Genomic DNA, 22,874 nt, shown 5'->3' with positions numbered 1-22,874 from the left:
CAGAAGAGATTCACAGTGATGCCAGTTTCCCACTGTTGTTACACAGGATATTTAGAGGTTTGGTTAATTATGATACTTTGATATGAGATCTGTTTGTGGCCCTGTTTTACTTTCCTTTCTCATTTCCTCTCTTTTTGCCATTTTGAAGACTTTACTATAATGTAACCTGTCCTTTGAGATAGGGCTGCCTTGTGTGGTGGATAGATGAAAAAGTATCACCATCAGTATTGAATAATATTAAGTGAAATGGTAGAGCTGCTTTATATAATATTGAAATCAGTCCTAGTATAAATATACCTTCCCATACATTTATTTTGAGCAACAATAGCAACAGAATTAATAATATCGCTCTAGTTTATATTTGTTCATATTCAGTTATTCTTTGCCTTCTAAACAAAACAAAAAAAATAACTTAGAACAGGAGTTAGCAAAATTATTCTTTAGAGCTCTAGATAGTAATATTTTATGCTTTTTGGGATATATGGTCTCTATTATAATGACTCACCTTTGCCAGCCTGGTACTACAAAAACCAATATAAGATGATATAAATGAATGAACTTTGTTGTACCCAATAAAACTTCATTCATAGATACTGAAATTGGATTTTGTATAATTTTCACATGTCATGAAATATTTTTATTTTGATTTATTTTTCAATTATTTAAAAATGTAAAGATCACTCTTAAATTGCAGGCAATGCAAAAATAAATAAATAAATAAATAAATAAATAAATAAATAAATAAATGAAAAGAAAAAAAATAAAGGAAAAGGTAGCAAGGAGAATTTGTCCCATTGGCTATGAGTTTTCCAAACCCTATTTTAGGACATTCCTATACTATGATGAAATAGCATCTTCTCTGTTAATTAAAAGCCCATAGTTTGTAAGCTTTCAGAAGAAGGCTCTGAAAATTTAAGACAGCAAAAAGTGATGCCCCACAATAAATTAAATATATCCTGAAATCCTCATATATATGCCAAGTACTGTTCAAGATATTGGGAGTACAGCAAAAAAACAAAGAAGTGAAAAGTCTGCACCTCTTTGGAATTTACATTTTAGTGGGGTGACACTTACATGAGTAAACAAGTAAAATATGTAGTATTAGGGATGGTGCTAAGTACTGTGGATAAAAATAAACCAGGGAAGGTTGATAGGTAGTGTGGGAAAGAAAGAGGATTGTAATTGTAATTAAGGCCATCAAGAAAGGCTTCATTAATAAGGTGACATTTGAGCAAACACCTAAAGCAGGAGAGGAAACAAACCATGAATCAAATAGAACCTGTATGTCACCCTTATAGAGATTTTTGAACAGAGGCATGGCATGATCTGACTTATATTTAAACAGGGAAATCATTTAGGAAGCTATTGAAATAATATGCAATAGATGAAAAATGATAGTGACTTAGATTAGTGATAGAGGTAGAGGTAGTGAGATATATATACATAATTTTTTTATTTTTTTATTAGGCAGAGAAGGAATGTATATACATTATTGATATATTTCTAAGGTAGAGGTAACAAATGGAATAAGAGAAAAATCAAGTATAAGACCCACTATTTTGATGGGCATTTGGAAGGATGGAATAGCCATATACGGCAATGGAGAAGACCATGTGGGAAGAGTAGGTTTGAGGAGGAAGATTAAGAGTTTTACTCTGGTCGTGGAAACTTGAACTGCCTTTAAGATATCCAAGTGGAAGTGTTAAGTTGGCTGTTAGATATTTATATCTGGAGAGGAGAAATCTGGGCTAGAGATACTATTTTTTTAGAGACATCAACATTTTAATAGAAATAGAATTCATGACAATTGATAAAATCACTAGGGTATTGATTACAAAGTATCCTTGCGTTATGACATAGTGCCATTCCTACAACAGTGATATAACCCAACTTTTGGTGAAAGTCAAAACACACCCTAGTCTAAGTCACTTACCTATCCTAACACAGTTGTAAAATCATAATCTAGAACATAGAAACACAACTAAGGGTGACATACAGGTTCTGTTTGATTCACTGTGTTTGAACAACACAGTACTGTATTGTTCACGGTACTGCGTATTCTTCCACCCCACCCAACCAACATAGTTTGCCCACATAGTCCCTAAGTACAATGCTAAATGGTGTAAGCCAAAACATTGATGTCTCAATTTTTTAAAGTTTTTATGGGAGTGAGCGTCATAAACTCTAAACATAGTATGTTGAGACTGTCATAACCTGAGGACCTCCTGTAGTATTACTATTTCTTTATTGGTATTACTGCCCCTGCTTCTTTTCTTACTATTAAAGAGGTAGGTCGTTTCTAGTAACCTGTCCCTTCTGCTCACACACGAAGGGTGGAGGGGTCTCATTGAATCAGAAACCTGACCTACAAAGGAAGTACTATTGAGTAGGCCAGTCTCAAATTTTGCCATGGTGTAAACATGGGGGTGAATTTTCCCAAGTACCTCCTTGCTGGAAACTGTTTGCACTGGAGGTAAGTGTGAAAGGGGAGGTTGTGGGAAATGATGGGGTGAGGGCTTCCTAAACCTTTCCTAAACCTCAGAAATGGTTTGATTCTGAGGAACGGAGAGGTTCAGGCTGGTTTGTATTTCCATGAACCAGTTCATACAGCCCTAAATTTGACCTGCTTTCCTCAAACTGGGAGTCAGAAATCCCTTTTCTCTTCTGTTTTTCTGCTGCAGAAATTCCCAACATTCCCATTTTGTGGGCTCCAGAAAGGGGTAAGCGAAGACTTCAATCCCAGCCAATCATTTTCAGATTAATAATTTTTAGTGTTTTAGTTTTTATTTTTGTTTTTTATCATTATAAAAATGCTTGGACCCATTTTTCCCATCTATTTAATTTTCTTGTGAATTGTTATGTATCTATGTTCTAGGGTCACTCTGTATCCCTGGGCAGTAGAGTTCAGATCCATTGGCTATTTCCATTTGTGTGCTGTTCTCTTGTGGATTGTCATGCAGTTTATTGGTGACTGTTTCCTATATGGAAGACACCAAATTCAGGAGATTGCTTCGCAGTCTCATTTTTTTCCTGATGGTGTTTTGTTCCCCTGCTGACAGCTTTTCACTATCGTACCCTACTGCTTTTGATGATCTATCAGGCCTCTCTGCTATTCTATCTTCTTGCTTTGACTGCCTTTGTTTTTTTTCCTCTCTACTTTTTGCCCCAGTTTACTCATCTGCTGATTGATTTGCATTCTTTGCTCACTGGTGCTTTGTCCATCAGCAAATGGCCTGGTACTGCCATATCCATCTGCTATTTTAGCATTTTAGACTGCTCAGCATTGTCCGTTGGCTCTCTTACCATACTCCTATGCCATCTGCCTGCCTGATCTTACCCTGCCCAATCTATGCCTGTAATACTATATGTAGGTTCAGATTGTATAGCACTTCTGCTACCTATCTCTACTTGTCTTTTGCCACTAAGTTGGAGTGCTGAATGAATTTGCTTGACTACTGTCTCCACTACCTATTTGCTGCACATGGCTGCCCCATTAATCAACTTGAGATATTATGTTCATCTCCTATGTACTCAGTCTTGAAACTTGGTGATTGGCCCATATTGCCTCCTTTATATTTCTCTGCATCTGATAAATCACTGGCATTGTTCCTCTGTTGTCTTGTATCCCTGATCAGATTTTTATTTCCAAGAAAAGTGTTGCCTATATATTGTCCAAACATATCTTAGAAATATGAAAATGCTTCGCTATTTAACAGTCCAGTCCGGTTTACTCCTAAACTGACTTTTAAACTCGTTACCACCCATCCTTTCATCTTTTTAATACAACTCTACATTTTTCTCTTTATTTAGGAATAGATTTATGTTTGCTTCAGTTGCCTTTTCACATCATTTATTAGGTACTTTTGTTTCTTGTATATAGCATCTTTTCATAATTTTTTATATACTGCACTTATTTCCTAATTTAGTTTCCCTAATTTTTCTAGGGTATCATGAGGACAATTAACTCCTATTAATTTTGTTTAAAACTTAAAAGTACCATCTCTAAAAATAATAAATTAATTATAGTTCTTTGTAGTTAAGATTAAAGTATCTTTCTACTTCGATCTATTTTTTTTCTTTGAGAATATCATTTTTTAGCTGCCCCATAATTTATATAATATCAGTTCCTTAGAGATCCTTTTGATGTATTTATCTTTACATTCTTTTAGGCCATTTTTTCTTCTGAGTGGGTAAACTTTTAAAATTAACATTTTTTCCATTATTTGCTGAGTACTTGGCATTGAAAAAGAAATGGGAGTAAACAACTATCTGCATTGTCAAGCTTGTTGTTTTATTCGCTGATAGGTAAATAAAAGATAAGATCAAGAAGTGGAGAATTTTGGTTACATTAACAAACAATTTCAAGAGTCTAAGTAGATTTATACTACAGTGTGTATGTTTGCATACAAGTGTAATATGTCTATGTGTGTATATATCTATTAATTCATTGTCCTTGAAATGTGGAAAATTCTGAGTATCCATATTAAATTTTGTTTTATTTTTACTAAAAATTAAAGGTAAAAAGAAAAGAAAAAGCCAAAAAGAAAGTTATAAATTTAGGGAATATAAAAGAAAGTTATGGACTGGGTTTTTAAACCACCTGTTTTCTTTGCTCAGTTTTCTTTTGTCTCAATAACCTGTTCTTAAGGACCAATTCTAATTACAAAGAGAAGTATAAGGAATTGCTCATCAGGAAATACTTTTGGCAGAGTCAGATTTATATTTTAACTATAACATTTGAAACATAAATATGTATATAGCAGTTTACTTTCTCTTTTCTTAAATTCCATTAATAAAATAGGAATCAATTATTTCATTACCCTCTTACAACAGAGGTCAAGCTCAAACACTTTCTGAATCAAAGGCATGCAGTTAATAAAATACACATCATTTTCTAGCAAGCTACTTATGCCCTTTGTGGAGTTTTTTTTAATAGCTGATGCACAATAGTTTATTTTCTAACTTTTTAATGAAATGTTTATGATAAATACTTTATGAATAGAAAATTATTGAACCTTAGTATTTTAATTTTTTAAAGTTTTTCAGGCCCTGGCTAGTTGGCTCAGTGGTAGAGCATCAGCCTAGTGTGTGGATATCCTGGGTTCAGTTCCCTATCAGGGCACACAAGAGAAGCAACCATCTGCTTCTCCACCCATTTCCCTTCTCCACCATCTCTCTCTCTCTCCCCTGTCCTGCAGCCATAGCTCGATTGGCTCAAGCAAGGATGGCTTCGTGGCCTCAGCCTCAGGCACCAAAAGAATAGCTTCATTGCTGAGAAATGGAACAACACCCCAGATGGGCAGAGCATGGCCCCATAGGGGGCTTGCGGGATGGATCCCAGTCGGGTCTCATGAGGGAGTCTGTCTCTCTGTCTGCCCTGCTCTCACTTAATTAAAAAAATTTTTTTCACTGATTTAAGAGAGAGTGGATACAGGGAGAGAGAAAGAGAGAGAAGCATCAACTCATTGTTTCACATAGTTGTCCCATTTAGTTCTGTACTCAATTGCCTCCCATACCTGCCCTGACCAGGGGTTAAACATGCAACTTCTAGCACGCCAGGTTAACACCTTTTACACTGAAGCACCTAGCTAGGGCCTTGAACCTTAATATTTTAGAATGAATACTTTGTTCATAGATTTTTTAAAACCTTGGGAAATAATTTATAATTAAATTGAGTACACACAGCTACTATTCACATTTTTTAAATACCAAAGATAGAGTCCTATTTGCAAATTATTTTGCACCATAAGAATTCCAGTGAAGGCCCTAGCCGGTTGGCTCAGTGGTAGAGCGTCGGCCTGGCGTGCAGAAGTCCCGGGTTCGATTCCCGGCCAGGGCACACAGGAGAGGCGCCCATCTGCTTCTCTATCCCTCTCCCTCTCCTTCCTCTCTGTCTCTCTCTTCCCCTCCCGCAGCGAGGCTCCATTGGAGCAAGGTTGGCCTGGGCGCTGGGGATGGCTCCTTGGCCTCTGCCCCAGGCGCTAGAGTGGCTCTGATCGCAACAGAATGACGCCCCAGAGGGGCAGAGCATCGCCCCCTGGTGGGCAGAGCGTCGCCCCCTGGTGGGTGTGCCGGGTGGATCCCGGTCAGGCGCATGCGGGAGTCTGTCTGACTGTTTCTCCCCGTTTCCAGCTTCGGAAAAATACAAAAAAAAAAAAAAAAGAATTCCAGTGAAAACAATATTCTGGTATGCAATTAATGTGAGTTACATTTAATTATCTAGACATTTAAAGCATTTTATAAATGTTTTCTGACAGGCAGAGCTTAGCTTCCCTCAAAAGAGCCTATATTTTTAGTCTCCGCTAACCATTTAAGCCCAAAGTTTTTTGGTAAGTGTTTAACACTTGGCTTGTAATTTTCCACAGAAACATTATTTATGTATATTATTCTCAATCAGTGGCATTTTTGGTCCTCAGAGAACATTTGGCAATGCCTGGTGACATTTTGGGTTGTCACAACTAGAGGTGTACTACTTGACATCATGTGAATAGAGGCCAGGGATACTTCTAAACATTCTACAATGTACTGGACAGCCCCTACAACAAAGAATTCTCTGGCCCCAAATGTTAATAATGCAGAAATTTATATAATATTATTGAATACTCACTAACTGCCAGGCACTGTGTTGGGGCCGGGGACACATGGACAGAAAGTTATGATCTTAGCACTCTGGGAAGTTACATTATAGTTAGTAAATGGAAAGAATTGGATCAATAAAGGACAACTTGATTATCGATATGGTAGTGTGCATATTTGATATATTTAGGAGCTAGAAAATGTTTGCCTGAGGGAATTAGAGAAATTTGCACAGTCATACTAGAACTGTCTTTGTTGTTGTTGTTTATACTGTTTATCTTTTAATTATATTTACAAAGGGCACAGGAATAGTATAGTTATAGCTTAATGGATTTTCAAAAAATGAACATATTCATATATCCAGCAACTTCCAATTCCAGACACCAGAATATTATCAGCATCCCAGAAGACCATCTTGTGCTGCTGCCTTTCCATTACAGCCCAACTGTTAAGAGTGACTACTGTATAGATTATTTTTTTTACTAAACTTTGTATAAATGAAACCATGTAGTATGTAATATTTTCTGTCTGGATTCTTTAGCTCAATATTATGTTTGTAATAACAATTCATATTCTTGTATGTAGTTGTTTGTTCGTTGTCATTATCACATAGTAGTCTGTTATAGAAATGTGCCGATATTTGTTCTACGGTAAAGAAGTTATCATTTCTGTAAAGGCACAATGGGTGAAATCATAAATCTTCCAGTAGGTCAGCCTGGCTGCAGACTGGGTTTTGAGAGGGAAGTGGCAGGAGAGAACCCTCAGAGGTGCAGAAAGGGTCAGATGGTGGAGGCTCTCTGTGTCGTGTAAAACTTGGATTTGCCTGTAGAAGGCAATGAAGGTATTTTTAAAGATATTAAACAGAACTGCATTTAATGATATTTGAAATTTAGAAAGACCACTTTAGCAACAGAGTAGAGATGGGTTGAGTGAAAGTAAACTTAGTTATCACATAAATCAGGAGGTTATTGGAATATTCAAACAAAGGTGCTGAAAACCTAAATGCAGTTGAGGATAAAAAGGGATAGATGGCTAAAATTTTAAAAATATATATTTTTAAAGGATAGATGACTCTCTGAACAGAATTTATAGCACTTTTTGACTAACTGGGTCTGAAAATTGCAGAGAGTAGTTTCCTGAGCAAACCTTCAAAAACCTGTATGTGTTACTGAAATACAAAATGTGAACAATGAAGAAAAAAATAGAATTAGATATTAATAATGAAAATTGAATGCAAAGTAATGTCTAGAGTTACCTTTAGTGTTCAAACTTGTAGAACAATAAATATCACTGTTGAAAATGAATAAATTGATGGAAATCTTTAAGGAAATTGGTTAGTCTAGTCTGATTAACAGCATTGGCTTTTGTTTTCATTTTAATTTAAAACTTACTCTTCTTTTTTTGTAGTTTTAGGTTTCCTTTTTATTTTTTTATTTTATTTATTGGTTTTTAGAGACAGGAGGAAGAGAGAGAGAGAAGGGGAAAAGCAGAGAAGCAGGAAGCATCTACTCATAGTAGGTGCTTTCTGTATGTGCCTTGATTTGAACCAGCAACCTCAATGTTCCAGGTCAATGCTTTATCCACTGTGCCACCACAGATCAGGCTGTTTTAGGTTTCACTAGTTTTACTTTTCACTAAATTTATACGTTTAATCATGAATAAAGTTGTTTTCAGCTCAGAAAGAAAAAAATGAGAGAGGGTCTGTGCTTCTGTGCATACATCTGTGTGTGTGTGTATATGCGTGTTAAAAGCAAGAGCTGGGAGAGGAAAGGAAAAAGGATTAAAATATTGCATCTTTATGAATAAGAAAGAAATTGTCTGAAGTATAGAATTAATAGAGTTCCTGGTTTTTATCTCTAGATGGAATGATTACTGTATTTTAATTTATACATGCTTCCCTTAAGAAAATAAAGGCAATGAGTCAGTAAATTCCTTATAGTCACCAAGCTGTAGCATCAGATCAAAGACATTTTGATTGCTATCTGAGACAGTGGTCAAGCTAGTGGTCTCTTTGTGACTTAGCAAATGAATATGATTAGCTTTTGGAACCACAGCACTGCCTATCAATGTTTTGGAAGATGAAGAACTTTAACATGACTTTTTTTAAAGTTGTGATCCCCTTATTTATAGATATTATTATTCAACTAGAAAACCCAAAGGAATCCATTGAAAAAGTATTAGAATCAAGAAAAGTTCAGGTGGCTGAATATAAGAGTATATATATTATTTTATAAATATCAACAGACTAATGTTATTTAAATTAGAAACAATCCACTAGAAAATAAATGGAAAAATATCTTCTTTTCTATAGCAGAACAATGGAAACTTCATAATACCTAAGAACTTTGCCATCTCTGAATAAAGAAAACTTTATTAAAGGACATACATATCACTTGCATGATTAGGAAGTAATGCCATGTACTTAAATGCAAATATTTCTGTGAAATTGTCAGTTTATGTTAAATGGATTGGTAAATGTGATATACTTCCCAGTGGATTTTGGGGAGAATATACCAAGTTGATTCTGAATGTAGTTTTAAAAGAACAAATGAATGAAAATTGCTAGTGAGAGGGCCTTACTCAATCAGATGTAAAAACAAAGCACAGTAAGTGTTCAGTACATTACATGAAAACAAACTCAGAAATAATCCAACCAAATGATGTTTCATTGATCTATAAATGTATAAAATTGGAACTTAATAATTATAAATGCGACATTTCAAGACATTGGAGGAAAATGAATCATTCAATAAAAGATGTTGAGAAAATTGGATATCTATTTTAGTCAAGAAGATTGATCACGCAACATAAAATTAATCTATAGATAGATTAAACATTTAAACAAAAACTATAACTTTATATTTTAAAAATTAATCAGTTCTATTTATGGTCTCTAGGCGAGAGAAACCTTTCTAATTGAGACATGAAACCCAGAATATATAATAAAAATATTAATAGAACCTCCTATATAAACATTTGAAAGCTTTTTAATATTTTTTATATTTATTGATTTGAGAGAGAAATATTAATTTATTGTTCCATTTATTTATGCATTCATTGATTGATTATTCTTGTATGTGCATTGACCAAGGATCAAATCAAAACCTTGGTATCCGGATGATGTTCTAACCAACTGATCTACCCAGTGGTAAGGCCCACATTTGAAACCTCTGAATAGCCAAATCATCTTGCAAAAACTGTTACACATGTCAAATTATAAATTAATATTTTCAATACATTTAACTGCCAACAGTTTAATATTTTTAATATATAAAGTTTTCTAATAATTCAATAGGAGGAACATGTCCCTCAATATAGAATAGTAGGCAAAAGATATAGACAATTTGCAAGGAAAAAGATGCAAGATGCTTTTACATATGTACTTGTTATAACTTGTAAGAAATGCAAGTTTTAAAAATATTCTATTGCTTTGAACGCCTCAGTTCAGAAGCTATTTAAAATTGAGATTGCCTGCAATAGGCAAGTTTGGGTGAAAAACACATTGTTCTTTGGAAGATAAATTGGTACCATCCTTCTGTAGGGCAGACTTCAGTGTGTGTCAGATATTTTAATGTAATGATATAAAAGACATTCATTTAATAGGGAAATAAAGCAGTTTGCAAATAGTATACAGTCTGAAATAGTTCCTTTGGTACTTTGAAAAACCTTTCCTCTGTAGAAGAACTTGACCAGTAAAAGGCCATACCCTCTGAGGCATACCCTGTAAAAGGACATGCACTATCAGTCTTTAGACTCACTCATCCCAAATAGTACCATGACTTGGAGGTCAGAGCAGCAGGGAATAGGAGCCAGGACTATAGGAAGCCAGGACTTAGGAGTGACAGAAGGTACCCTGAGGCAGATGTCTATAGCAGCACTGCTGGTGAAATACTTATCTTCAGACAAATGGTAATGTGTAAAGTTCAGCCTGGGATTCCCTGAGACTATGAGACCCACGTGGGAAGCTGAAGTAGAAACTGTCAGTGGTGCCCTTCAGCTAAAGGTAGAAACAGAAATCATTTTTTTCCAAAGGAAATTTCCCCACTTTAATTCAGCCATCCTCCCAACAGATTAAGATCAAGTAATGAATATGGCCAAAACTCACTAACCACAAGTAATTTAGGAAAACTGTTATTCATTAGATCAGCGGTTCTGAACCTGTGGGTCGCAACCCCGGTGGGAACATGTCGAACGACCAAAACACAGGGGTTGCCTATAGCCATTGGAAAATGACCAAAACACAGGGGTCGCCTAAAGCCATCAGAAAATGACCAAAACACAGGGGTTGCCTAAAGCCATCGGAAATACATATTTTATTTAAAAATGTATTGTATAATAAATATGTATTTTCCGATGGCTTTAGGCGACCCCTGTGTTTTGGTCATTCAACCTCCACCGGGGTTGCGACGCACAGGTTCAGAACTGCTGCATTAGATGGACTAGAACTTGTCAAATACAAAAATATAAGACATCTAAGAATTAGGTGATTAATATTGTTCATACTGGCGAACTTTCATTTAGGACAAATGTGAAACCAGACAGGAAGCAGGCACAACAGAAGTATATCAAACTGTCCCTAGCAAGCCAGGATGTATGTTTAACCTGCCTATGGTGAAAAGTCCATAAGAACAAAGACATAACAAGATAAAGACATAACAAGAGACCATTATTTATGAATTAGCAAATTTGGGGGTAAATGGGACTAAGAAATAAGAAAATATAAGTTTAAAATATCAGTGAACTGCCTGACCTGTGGTGGCGCAGTGGATAAAGCGTCGACCTGGCCAGGTCGCCGGTTCGGGGCCCTGCACTTGTCTGGTCAAGGCACATATGGGGTTGATGCTTCGTGCTCCTCCCCCCTTTCTCCCCCTCCTCTCTAAAATGAATAAATTTTAAAAAATTAAAATAAAATATCAGTGAACAGATAAAACAGCAAATTAGACCAGCAGAAGAGTGAATTAGCATACTGAAGTATTTTTCTGAGGAAATTACCTCATATTGGAAAATTACATTAGAAACATGATTTAATGGAAATGTGAAAGAAACATAGGTATGGAGAATGAAATAAGATCCAAAATACATTACATCATAGCCCAAAAGGAAAAAATGGAGAAAAAGAAATGATCTCAAAAGTAACCACAGAGAAAGGACAGATCAATTATATAAAAATGACAGCAGAAAGAATTAAAAAAATATATATTGAATACCTTCAGAGTATTTTAAAAATTTTCTTCAAAGTATTGAAAAAGTTATATTGGACATTACTTTGCATAGTTTACCATTTTGTGATGTACATATGTGAAATGTTTACTGAGATTCACAATATAATACACAAATTTGTTCTAAATTTTTGGATAGAGCCATTTAGACCATATTTATTAGGTCAGGACAACAATAATATCAAATTCTAAAATGACATTTTCCCATTAGATTAGTGATTTATATTAAAAGTTATAAAGTTTTTTCATTAAAATAGTATTTGATTTAGATAGAGAAGAATTGATATGTTTTAAGCATATTAGATGCTTTTAATCTAATAATCATGATTGACTTTATTAATATTTAAATAAAATAATTCAAAAATGAATTAAATTTCTAAGATTATATATTTTTTCTTTTTAATGTATTCAATACTTTAAATTTTTCTCATGCTACTTGCCTTCTACTTTGATATTTTTGGGAGCAATTTTTTGAAATCTCCCATCACATAATAAAAATAGTTACATTTTAATATAAAAATAGTATATCAAAAGTTTTGCTTCTCGCACATAATTTGGCCTCTGACATATAATAATTTTATTGTTCTATTTAACTTAAAAACTTTGGAAAATCTTCAGCATAATCCACAAAACAATCTTAATATATCAGGATTGAAAACTCACTCATTTTTGAGGCTCATGCCATAGGTATCCATAGTTCAGCAAAAATCAGTGTCCTTTTATCTTTAAAGATTTATCAGACATAGGCCCTGGCCGGTTGGCTCAGCGGTAGAGCGTCGGCCTAGCGTGTGGAGGACCCGGGTTCGATTCCCGGCCAGGGCACACAGGAGAAGCGCCCATTTGCTTCTCCACCCCTCCGCCGCACTTTCCTCTCTGTCTCTCTCTTCCCCTCCCGCAGCCAAGGCTCCATTGGAGCAAAGATGGCCCGGGCGCTGGGGATGGCTCTGTGGCCTCTGCCCCAGGCGCTAGAGTGGCTCTGGTCGCAATATGGCGACGCCCAGGATGGGCAGAGCATCGCCCCCTGGTGGGCAGAGCGTCGCCCCATGGTGGGCGTGCTGGGTGGATCCCGGTCGGGCGCATGCGGGAGTCTGTCTGACTGTCTCTCCCCGTTTCCAGCTTCAGAAAAATGAAAAAAAAAAAAAAAAAAAAAAAGATTTATCAGACTCAAAACACATTGTACTGAGATAGCAACTGAGTAATTGTGAGGTTACTTTTCTGTTACTCTAATGAGCCATATCATTTGTCCTTGCATTATATAATCTTTACAGTCTTGAACATACTAGTATTTTAGATTTCTATTAATTGCTATTTATTTAGCTTTCGGACCTACCTCTGTGAATGACACAGAACATTTTTATAAATAACTTTAAGAATACACCTACAGGAGTGACGTCATAGAAATAGCGCCATGGGGACACGGACCGAAAAATCTCCCCAAAACTTCAACAGGTTCAATAGCCAGAGACAGAAAAATCTACCCTCGGAGCATCCGAGAGTTTCACACCCTGAAGGTGAAGTGCTATCAACAAGACCACTCTCAGATGCCATTAAGAAAAAAGAAATCAAATATCATGGATACAAAAGAAAGAGAAGTAACACAGATATATGTGGAAAAATCTATGGAGAAAAATTTAATATATTGGAAACCTTGGAGCTAAATGACAGAGAATTTAAAATAGAAATCCTAAAAATACTCAGAGATATACAAGAAAACACAGAAAGGCAATTTAGAAAGCTCAGAAAACAACTCAATGAACACAAAGAATATATTACCAAGGAAATTGAAACTATAAAAACAAATCAAACAGAGATGAAAAACTCAATTCATGAACTGAAAAACAAGGTAACAAGCTTAGCTAATAGAACAGGCAAGATAGAAGGTAGGATTAGTGACATAGAAGACAAGCAACTTGAGGCACAACAGAGAGAAGAAGAGAGAGACTCAAAAATTAAAAAAAAAATGAGAAAGCCCTACAGGAATTGTCTGACTCCATCAAAATGAATAACATAAGAATAATAGGTATATCAGAGGGAGAAGAGAGAGAAAATGGAATGGAGAATTTATTTAAACAAATAATAGACGAGAACTACCCAAACCTGTGGAAAGAACTAAAGCCTCAAATTCAAGAAGCAAACAGAACACCGAGTTTTCTTAACCACAACAAACCTAATCCAAGGCACATCATAATGAAAATGGCACAAACCAACGACAAAGAAAAAATTCTTAAGGCAGCCAGGGAAAAGAAGATTACAACATATAAAGGAAGGCCTATTAGATTATCATCAGATTTTTCAGCAGAAACTCTACAAGCTAGAAGAGAGTGGACCCCAATATTTAAAGTCCTGAAAGAGAGGAACTTTCAGCCAAGAATACTATACCCATCAAAGTTATCTTTCAAGTACGAAGGAGAAATAAAAACATTCACAAATACAGAAAAGATGAGGGAATTTATCATCAGAAAACCCCCACTCCAGGAAATACTAAAGGGGGTTTTCCAACCAGATCCAAAGAACAAAACAAAACAAAACCACAAGTAAAAGCTCCACCAAGAATACAATAAAACCAAATTTAAATTGTGACAACAAAAGCAAAAAAAAGGGGGGAGAGGACAGAGATTAACAGTAGCAAAAGACGATGAAGTGCAGAAACACTCGCAAGATAGGGTACTACAATGAATACGGTAGGTCCCTTTTCATTACTTAATGGTAACCACACTTAAAGAAACCACCACAGAAGCACATGACTTAAAAAAGGTAGCAACGGAGGAAAGAAGTATGGAATACAAACAAACAAAAACAAATGACAGAAAAACAAAAGAGAAGAATCAAACAAGATACAAAACTAACAGAAAGCAATTTATAAAATAGCAAGAGGAAATCCACAAGTGTCAATAATTACACGAAACGTAAATGGATTAAACTCACCAATAAAAAGACACAGAGTAGCAGAATGGATTAAAAAAGAAAATCCAACTGTATGCTGCCTACAAGAAATACATCTAAGCAACAAGGATAAAAACAAATTCAAAGTGAAAGGCTGGAAAACAATACTCCAAGCAAATAACATCCAAAAAAAAGCAGGTGTAGCAATACTCATATCTGATAATGCTGACTACAAGACAGCAAAAGTACTCAGAGACAAAAATGGTCATTTCATAATGATTAAGGGCATGCTGAATCAAGAAGACATAACAATCCTTAATATATATGCACCAAACCAAGGAGCACCAAAATATATAAGACAGCTACTTATTGACCTAAAAACAAAAACTGACAAAAATACAATCATACTTGGAGACCTCAATACACTGCTGACAACTCTAGATCGGTCATCCAAATAGAAAATCAATAAAGATATAGTGGCCTTAAACGAAACACTAGAGAACCTGGATATGATAGACATCTATAGGACATTTCATCCCAAAGCGACAGAGTATACATTTTTCTCTAGTGTACATGGAACATTCTCAAGAATTGACCATATGTTGGGCCATAAAAATAACATCAGCAAATTCAGAAAAATCGAAATTGTACCAAGCATATTTTCTTATCATAAAGCCTTGAAACTAGAATTCAACTGCAAAAAAGAAGAAAAAAAACACAAAAATGTGGAAACTAAACAACATACTTTTAAAAAATGAATGGGTCAAAGAAGAAATAAGCGCAGAGATCAAAAGATATATACAGACAAATGAAAATGACAATATGACATATCAGAATCTCTGGGATGCAGCAAAAGCAGTGATAAGAGGGAAGTTCATATCACTTCAGGCATATATGAACAAACAAGAGAAAGCCCAAGTGAACCACTTAACTTCACACCTTAAGGAACTGGAAAAAGAAGAACAAAGACAACCCAAAACCAGCTGAATAAAGGAGATAATAAAAATCAGAGCAGAAATAAATGAAATAGAGAACAGAAAAACTATAGAAAAAATTAATAGAACAAGGAGCTGGTTCTTTGAAAAGATCAACAAAATTGACAAACCCTTGACAAGACTTACCAAGGAAAAAAGAGAAAGAACTCATATAAACGAAATCCAAAATGAAAGAGTAGAAATCACCATGGACATCGTAGATATACAAAGAATTATTGTAGATTACTGTGAAAAACTTTATGCCACTAAATTCAACAACCTAGAAGAAATGGATAAATTCGTAGAACAGTACAACCTTCCTAGACTGAGTCATGAAGAAGCAGAAAGCCTAAATAGACCTATTAGTAGAGAAGAAATAGAAAAAACCATTAAAAACCTCCCCAAAAATAAAAGTCCAGGCCCAGACGGCTATACTAGTGAATTCTATCAAACATTCAAAGAAGACTTGGTCCCTATTCTACTGAAAGTCTTCCAAAAAATTGAAGAAGAAGCAATACTTCCAAACACATTTTATGAGGCCAACATAACCATCATACCGAAACCTGGCAAGGATGGCACAAAAAAGAAAACTACAGACCAATATCTCTAATGAATACAGATGCTAAAATACTAAACAAAATACTGGCAAATCGAATGCAACAACATATTAAATAAATAATACATCATGATCAAGTGGGATTCATCCCAGAATCTCAAGGATGGTTCAACATACGTAAAACAGTTAACGTAAATACACCATATCAACAAAGCAAAGAACAAAAACCACATGATCTTATCAATAGATGCAGAAAAGGCATTCAATAAAGTACAACACAACTTTATGTTTAAGACACTCAACAAAATGTGTATCGAAGGAAAATATCTCAACATGATAAAGGCCATATATGATAAACCATCAGCCAATATCATATTAAATGGTATAAAACTGAGGACTTTCCACCTTAAATCAGGAACAAGACAGGGTTGTCCACTCTCTCCACTCTTATTTAACGTGGTGCTAGAAGTTCTGGCCAGAGCAATCAGACAAGACAAAGAAATAAAAGGCATCCATGTCAGAAAAGAAGAAGTAAAGGTATCACTTTTTGCAGATGATATGATCCTATACATTGAAAACCCCAAAGACTCCACAAAAAGATTACTAGAAACAATAAACCAATACAGTAAGGTCGCAGGATACAAAATTAACATTCAAAAGTCCATGGCCTTTCTATAAGCCAACAATGAAATATTAGAAAATGAACTCAAAAAAATAATCCTCTTCATGATTGCAACCAAAAAAATAAAATACCTAGGAATAAACATAACAAAGAATGTAAAGGACCTATATAACGAAAACTACAAAGCATTGTTAAGGGAAATCGAAAAAGATACAATGAGATGGAAAAATATTCCTTGTTTGTGGATAGGAAGAATAAATATAATCAAAATGGCCATATTACCCAAAACAATATATAAATTTAATGCAATTCCCATCAAAATTCCTATGACATTCTTTAAAGAAACGAAACAAAAAATCATCAGATTTATATGGAAGTATAAAAAACCCCGATTAGCCAAAGCAATCCTAAGGAAAACGAAGGAAGCTGGAGGCATTACAATTCCTGACTTCAAACTATATTATAGGGCCATGGCAATCAAAACAGCATGGTAATGGCAGAAAAATAGACACTCAGACCAATGGAACATGATAGAAAGTCGAGAAATAAAACCACATATATATGGTCAAATAATTTTTGATAAAGGGGCCAACAACACACAATGGAGAAAAGAAAGCCTCTTCAACAAATGGTGCTGGGAAAACTGGAAAGCCACATGCAAAAGAATGAAACTCGACTACAGCTTGTCCCTTTGTACGAAAATTAATTCAAAATGGATCAAAGACCTAAATATAAGACCTGAAACAATAGAGTACATAGAAGAAGACATAGGTACTAAACTCATGGACCTGGGTTTTAAAGAGCATTTTATGAATTTGACTCCAAAGGAAAGAGAAGTGAAGGCAAAGATAAATGAATGGGACTGCATCAGACTAAAAAGTTTTTGCTCAGCAAGGGAACCTGACAACAAAATAAACAGACAGCCAACTAAATGGGAAATGGTATTTTCAAACAACAGCTCAGATAAGGGCCTAATATCCAAAATTTACAAAGAACTTATAAAACTCAACAACAAACAATCCAATAAAAAAATGGGAAGAGGACATGAACAGACACTTCTTTCAGGAAGAAATACAAATGGCCAAAAGATATATGAAGAGATGCTCATCTTCATTAGTAGAGAAATGCAAATCAAAACTACAATGCGATACCACCTCACACCTGTTAGATTAGCTATTATCAACTGGACAGGTAATAGCAAATGCTGGAGAGGCTGTGGAGAAAAAGGAACCCTTATTCACTGTTGTTGGGACTGTAAAGTAGTGCAACCATTATGGAAGAAAGTATGGTGGTTCCTCAAAAAACTGAAAATAGAACTACCTTATTACCCAGCAATCCCTCTACTGGGTATATACCCCCAAAACTCAGAAACATTGATACGTAAAGACACATGTAGCCCCATGTTCATTGCAGCATTGTTCACAGTGGCCAGGACATGGGAACAACCAAAAAGCCCTTCAATAGAAGACTGGATAAAGAAGATGTGGCACATATACACTATGGAATATTACTCAGCCATAAGAAATGATGACATTGGATCATTTACAACAAAATGGTGGGATCTTGATAACATTATATGGAGTGAAATTAGTAAATAAGAAAAAACCAAGAACTTCATGATTCCATACATTGGTGGGACATAAAAAGGAGACTAAGAGACATGGACAAGAGTGTGGTGGTTACTGGGGGGGGGGGGGGGCGTGGGAGGGAAGGAGGGGAGGGGGAGGGGCACAAAGAAAATTAGATAAAAGGTGACAGAGGACAATCTGACTTTGGGTGATGGGTATGCAACATAAGTGAATGACAAGATAATCTGGACATGTTTTCTTTGAATATATGTACCCTGATTTATTAATGTCACCCCATTAACATTAATAAAAATTTTTTTAAAAATACATAAATAAATAAAATGAATGAGGGGAAAAAAAAAGAATACACCTACATTTGCTATGATTGATTTAGGCCAAATTTATTTTGAAGTGCTGGAAATGAATACTGTCATAATTTTATTCTTTTTTTCTTTTTTTCTGATTCCTTCCTTTTGAAACAACTACTGTTTCTCTGATATTTTTTGTCATTGCTGCTGACAGAGACAGATCAAGAAGATTAAGGAAAATATTTCATATATATACCCATTGTTTTGTATGTAAAAAGGTTTAAAAAGTAGAGAATTTGCAGGAGCTGTGATGATATCTGAAAATTATTCAGAGAATAGTAAAAAAGTTTGATAGCTTCTGGGAAACCTACCTTAATAGAAGAAAGAAGAAAAAAAACTCTAGGAGACCAAGACATGACAGAATCTTAGTGTGCTCACCCCTACATTTCCACCTATTGCTTTGTTTTATGTTCTTTCCTTAGAACCAAATTTAGTTAGTATAGAAGTCTGCCCTTACTCTTAGTGTTAAACAAATTATCAGGGCCCCCCACCTCACTTGCCTGATTAGATTGCAAAAGGCTGTTAAGCTGTGGTGCTAGATTGTTTATGCTACCCCTCAGTTCCCCGGAAAGACTGGAGGCAAGTTTCTTCTATCCTTTGTTTCGTGTAAAGTTAAGATAGTATGTATTTTGGATATTAGGCCCTTTTCTGTGCTATTGTTTGAAAATATCATCGCCCATTTAATTAACTGTTTGTTTTGTTCTCAGTTTCTCTTGCTGTGCAAAAGCTTCTTAGTCTGATGTACTCCTATTCATTTTTCTTTGCTTTCACTTCCCTTGCCTTTGGAGTCAAATTCATAATATGCTCTTTATGGCCAAGGTCCATGAGTTTAGTACCTATGTATCTTCTATGTACTTTATTGTTTCAGGTCTTATATTTAGGTCTTTGATCCACTTTGAGTTAATTTTAGTACAAGAGGAAAAACTGTAGTCGACTTTCATTCTTTTGTATTTGGCTGTCCTGTTTTCCCAACACCATTTATTGAAGAGATTTTCTTTTCTCCATTGTGTGTTGGCTCCTTTATCAAAGATTGTGGTTTTATTTCTGGGCTCTGTATTCTATTCCATTGGTCTGAGTGTCCATTTTTCTGCCAATACCATGCTGTTTTGATTATCATGGCTCTATAATATAATTTGGGGGGTATTTTTCTGAAGCTGGAAACGGAGAGGCAGTCAGACAGACTCCTGCATGCGCCCGACTGGGATCCACCCGGCACGCCCACCAGGGGGCGATGCTCTGTCCATCCGGGGCGTCGCTCTGTTGCAACCAGAGCCAGTCTAGCGCCTGTGGCAGAGGCCATGGAGCCATCCCCAGCACCCGGGCCAGCTTTGCTCCAATGGAGCTTTGGCTGTGGGAGGGGAAGAGAGAGACAGAGAGGAAGGAGAGGGAGAGGGGTGGAGAAGCAGATGGGCGCCTCTCCTGTGTGCCCTGACCGGGAATCAAACCCAGGACCTCCGCACGCCAGGCCGACGCTCTACCACTGAGCCAACCAGCCAGGGCCCTATAATATAATTTGAAGTCAGGTGTTGTAATGCCCCCAGTTTTGTTCTTTTTCCTTAGGATTACTTTGGCTATTCAGGATTTTTTATAATTCCATATAAACTTGATGATTTTTGTTCCATTTAAAAAAAGGGCATTGGAATTTTGATGGGAATTGCATTAAATTTGTATATCAGTTTCGGTGATATGGTCATTTTGACTATATTTTTTCCTCCTATCTAAGAACAAGGAATATTTTTCCATTTCATTGTATCTTTTTCAATTTCCCTTAACAATGCTTTGTAGTTTTCATTATATAGGTCCTTTACATTCTTTGTTATGTTATTCCTAGGTATTTTATTTTTTGGTCGTTGCAACCGTAAAACGGATTCTTTTTTTTTAGTTCGTTTTCTGATGTTTTATTGTTGGCATATAGGAAGGCAATGGACTTCTGTATATTAATTTTGTATCCTGCAACCTTACTGTATTGCTTTATTGTTTCCAATAATCTTTTTGTGGAGTCTTTCGGGTTTTCAATATATAGGATTATATCATCTGCAAAAAGTGAAACCATTACTTGTTCTTTCCCAAAATCAATGCCTTTTATTTCTTTCTCTTCTCTGATTGCTGAAGCTAGAAGTTCCAGCGCTACGTAGAATAAGAGTGGAAAGAATGGGCAACCTTGTCTTGTTCGTAATTTAAGAGGAAAAGTCCTCAGTTTTATGCCATTTAATATGATGTTAGCTTATGGTTTGTCATAAATGGCCTTTATTATGTTGAGATATTTTCCTTCTATACCCATTTTATTGAGTGTTTTAAACATAAAATGGCATACTCTGGTTTCTCTTCAAATCGCATAAATCTTTCACCTTTTTAAATATAAAATGGTGTTGTATTTTATTGAATGCCTTTTCTGCATCTGTTGTTAGGATCATATGTTTTGTTTTGTTTTGTGTTTTGTTTTTGTTTTTTTACAGAGACAGAGAGAGAGTCAGAGGGATAGACAGGGACAGACAGACAGGAATGGAGACAAATGAGAAGCATCAATCATTAGTTTTTCATTGCACATTGCGACTTCTTAGTTGTTCATTGATTGTTTTCTCATATGTGCCTTGACCGTGGGCCTTCAGCAAACTGAGTAACCCCTTGCTGGAGCCAGCGACCCTGAGTCCAAGCTGGTGAGCTTTTGCTCAAGCCAGATGAGCCCGTGCTCAAGCTGGCGACCTTGAGGTCTCGAACCTGGGTCTTTCCACATCCCAGTCCAATGCTCTATCCACTGCGCCACCGCCTGGTCAGGCTGGATCATATGGTTTTTGTTCTTTGTTTTGTTGATATGGTGTATTATGTTAACTGTTTTACATATGTTGAACCATCCTTGTGATTCTGGGATGAATCTTACTTGATCATTATGAATATTTTTTAATGTATTGTTATATTTGATTTGCTAGTATTTTGTTTAGTATTTTAGCATCTGTATTCATTAGAGATATTGATCTGTAGTTTTCTTTCTTTGTATTGTCCTTGCTAGGTTTTGGTATGAGGGTTATGTTGGCCTCATAAAATGTGTTTGGAAGTATTGCTTCTTCTTCAATATTTTGGAAGACTATGAATAAGAAAGGAAACAAGTCTTCTTTGAATGTTTGATAGAATTCACTAGTATAGCCGTCTGGCCCTGGATTTTTCTCTTTTGGCAGGTTTTTGATAGTTGTTTCTATTTCCTCCCTGCTTATGGGTCTGTTTAGGCTTTCTGCATCTTCATGAGTCAGTCTAGGAAGATTGTATTGTTCTAGGAATTTATCCATTCTAGATTGTTAATTTTGGTGGCATATACTTTTTCATAGTATTCTACAATAATTCTTTGTGTAGCTATGATATCTGTGGTGATTTCTCCTCTTTCATTTTGCATTTTGTTTATATGAGTCCTTTCTCTTTTGTTGATCTTTTCAAAGAACCAGCTCTTTGTTTTATTGATTTTTTCTGTAATTTTTCTGTTCTCTATTTCATTTATTTCTTCTCTGAATTGTATTATTTCCTTTCTTCTGCTGGTTTTGGGTTGCCTTTGTTCTTTGTTTTCTAGTTCCTTAAGATGTGAAGTTAAGTTGTTTACTTGCCTCTCTATTGTTTGTTCATGTAGGCCTGTAGTGATATGAACTTCTTCCCTCTTATTACTGCTTTTGCTGCATCCCAGAGATTCTGATATGTCGTATTGTCATTTTTGTTTATCTGTATCTTTTGATCTCTGCTTTTCTTCTTTGACCCACTCATTTTTTAGAAGTATGTTGTTTAATTTCCATATTTTTGTGGGTTTGTTTACTTCTTTTTTGCAGTTGAATTCTAGTTTCAAAGCTTTATGGTCAGAAAATATGCTTGGTATAATTTCAATCTGTCTGAATTGTTGATGTTAATTTTGTGACCCAACATATGGTCAATTCTTGAGAATGTTCTATGTACACTGGAAAAAAATGTATACTCTGGCGTTTTGGGATGAAATGTACTGTTGATGTCTATCATATCCAGTTGTTCTAGTGTTTTATTTAAGGCCAATATTTCTTTATTGATTTTCTGTTTGGATGAACAATCTAGAGCCATCAGTGGTATTGAGGTCTCCAAGTATGATTGTATTTTTGTC

At 35.5% G+C, this 22,874-nt stretch overlaps 1 protein-coding gene across 8 annotated transcripts in view; it reads left to right on the top strand.

Annotated features, from left to right (window-relative positions):
- The window catches only part of GPHN (gephyrin), a 509,895-nt gene that overhangs the window by 217,032 nt on the left and 269,989 nt on the right, over positions 1-22,874 (top strand). For 4 of the 8 annotated variants that reach the window (XM_066388096.1, XM_066388095.1, XM_066388090.1 and 1 more), the window contains exon 5: positions 2,682-2,720. The exons of the other annotated variants lie outside the window; for them this stretch is intronic. In XM_066388096.1, the coding sequence (XP_066244193.1) occupies positions 2,682-2,720 (39 nt within the window). The remainder of the gene's footprint in view (positions 1-2,681; positions 2,721-22,874) is intronic. 8 annotated transcript variants of the gene reach the window in all.

This window comes from Saccopteryx leptura, chromosome 6 (genome assembly GCF_036850995.1).
Source record: "Saccopteryx leptura isolate mSacLep1 chromosome 6, mSacLep1_pri_phased_curated, whole genome shotgun sequence".
NCBI lineage: Eukaryota > Metazoa > Chordata > Mammalia > Chiroptera > Emballonuridae > Saccopteryx > Saccopteryx leptura.
Note: the sequence above shows the minus strand (reverse complement) of the source record. Positions and strands in the feature narration are given on the sequence as shown.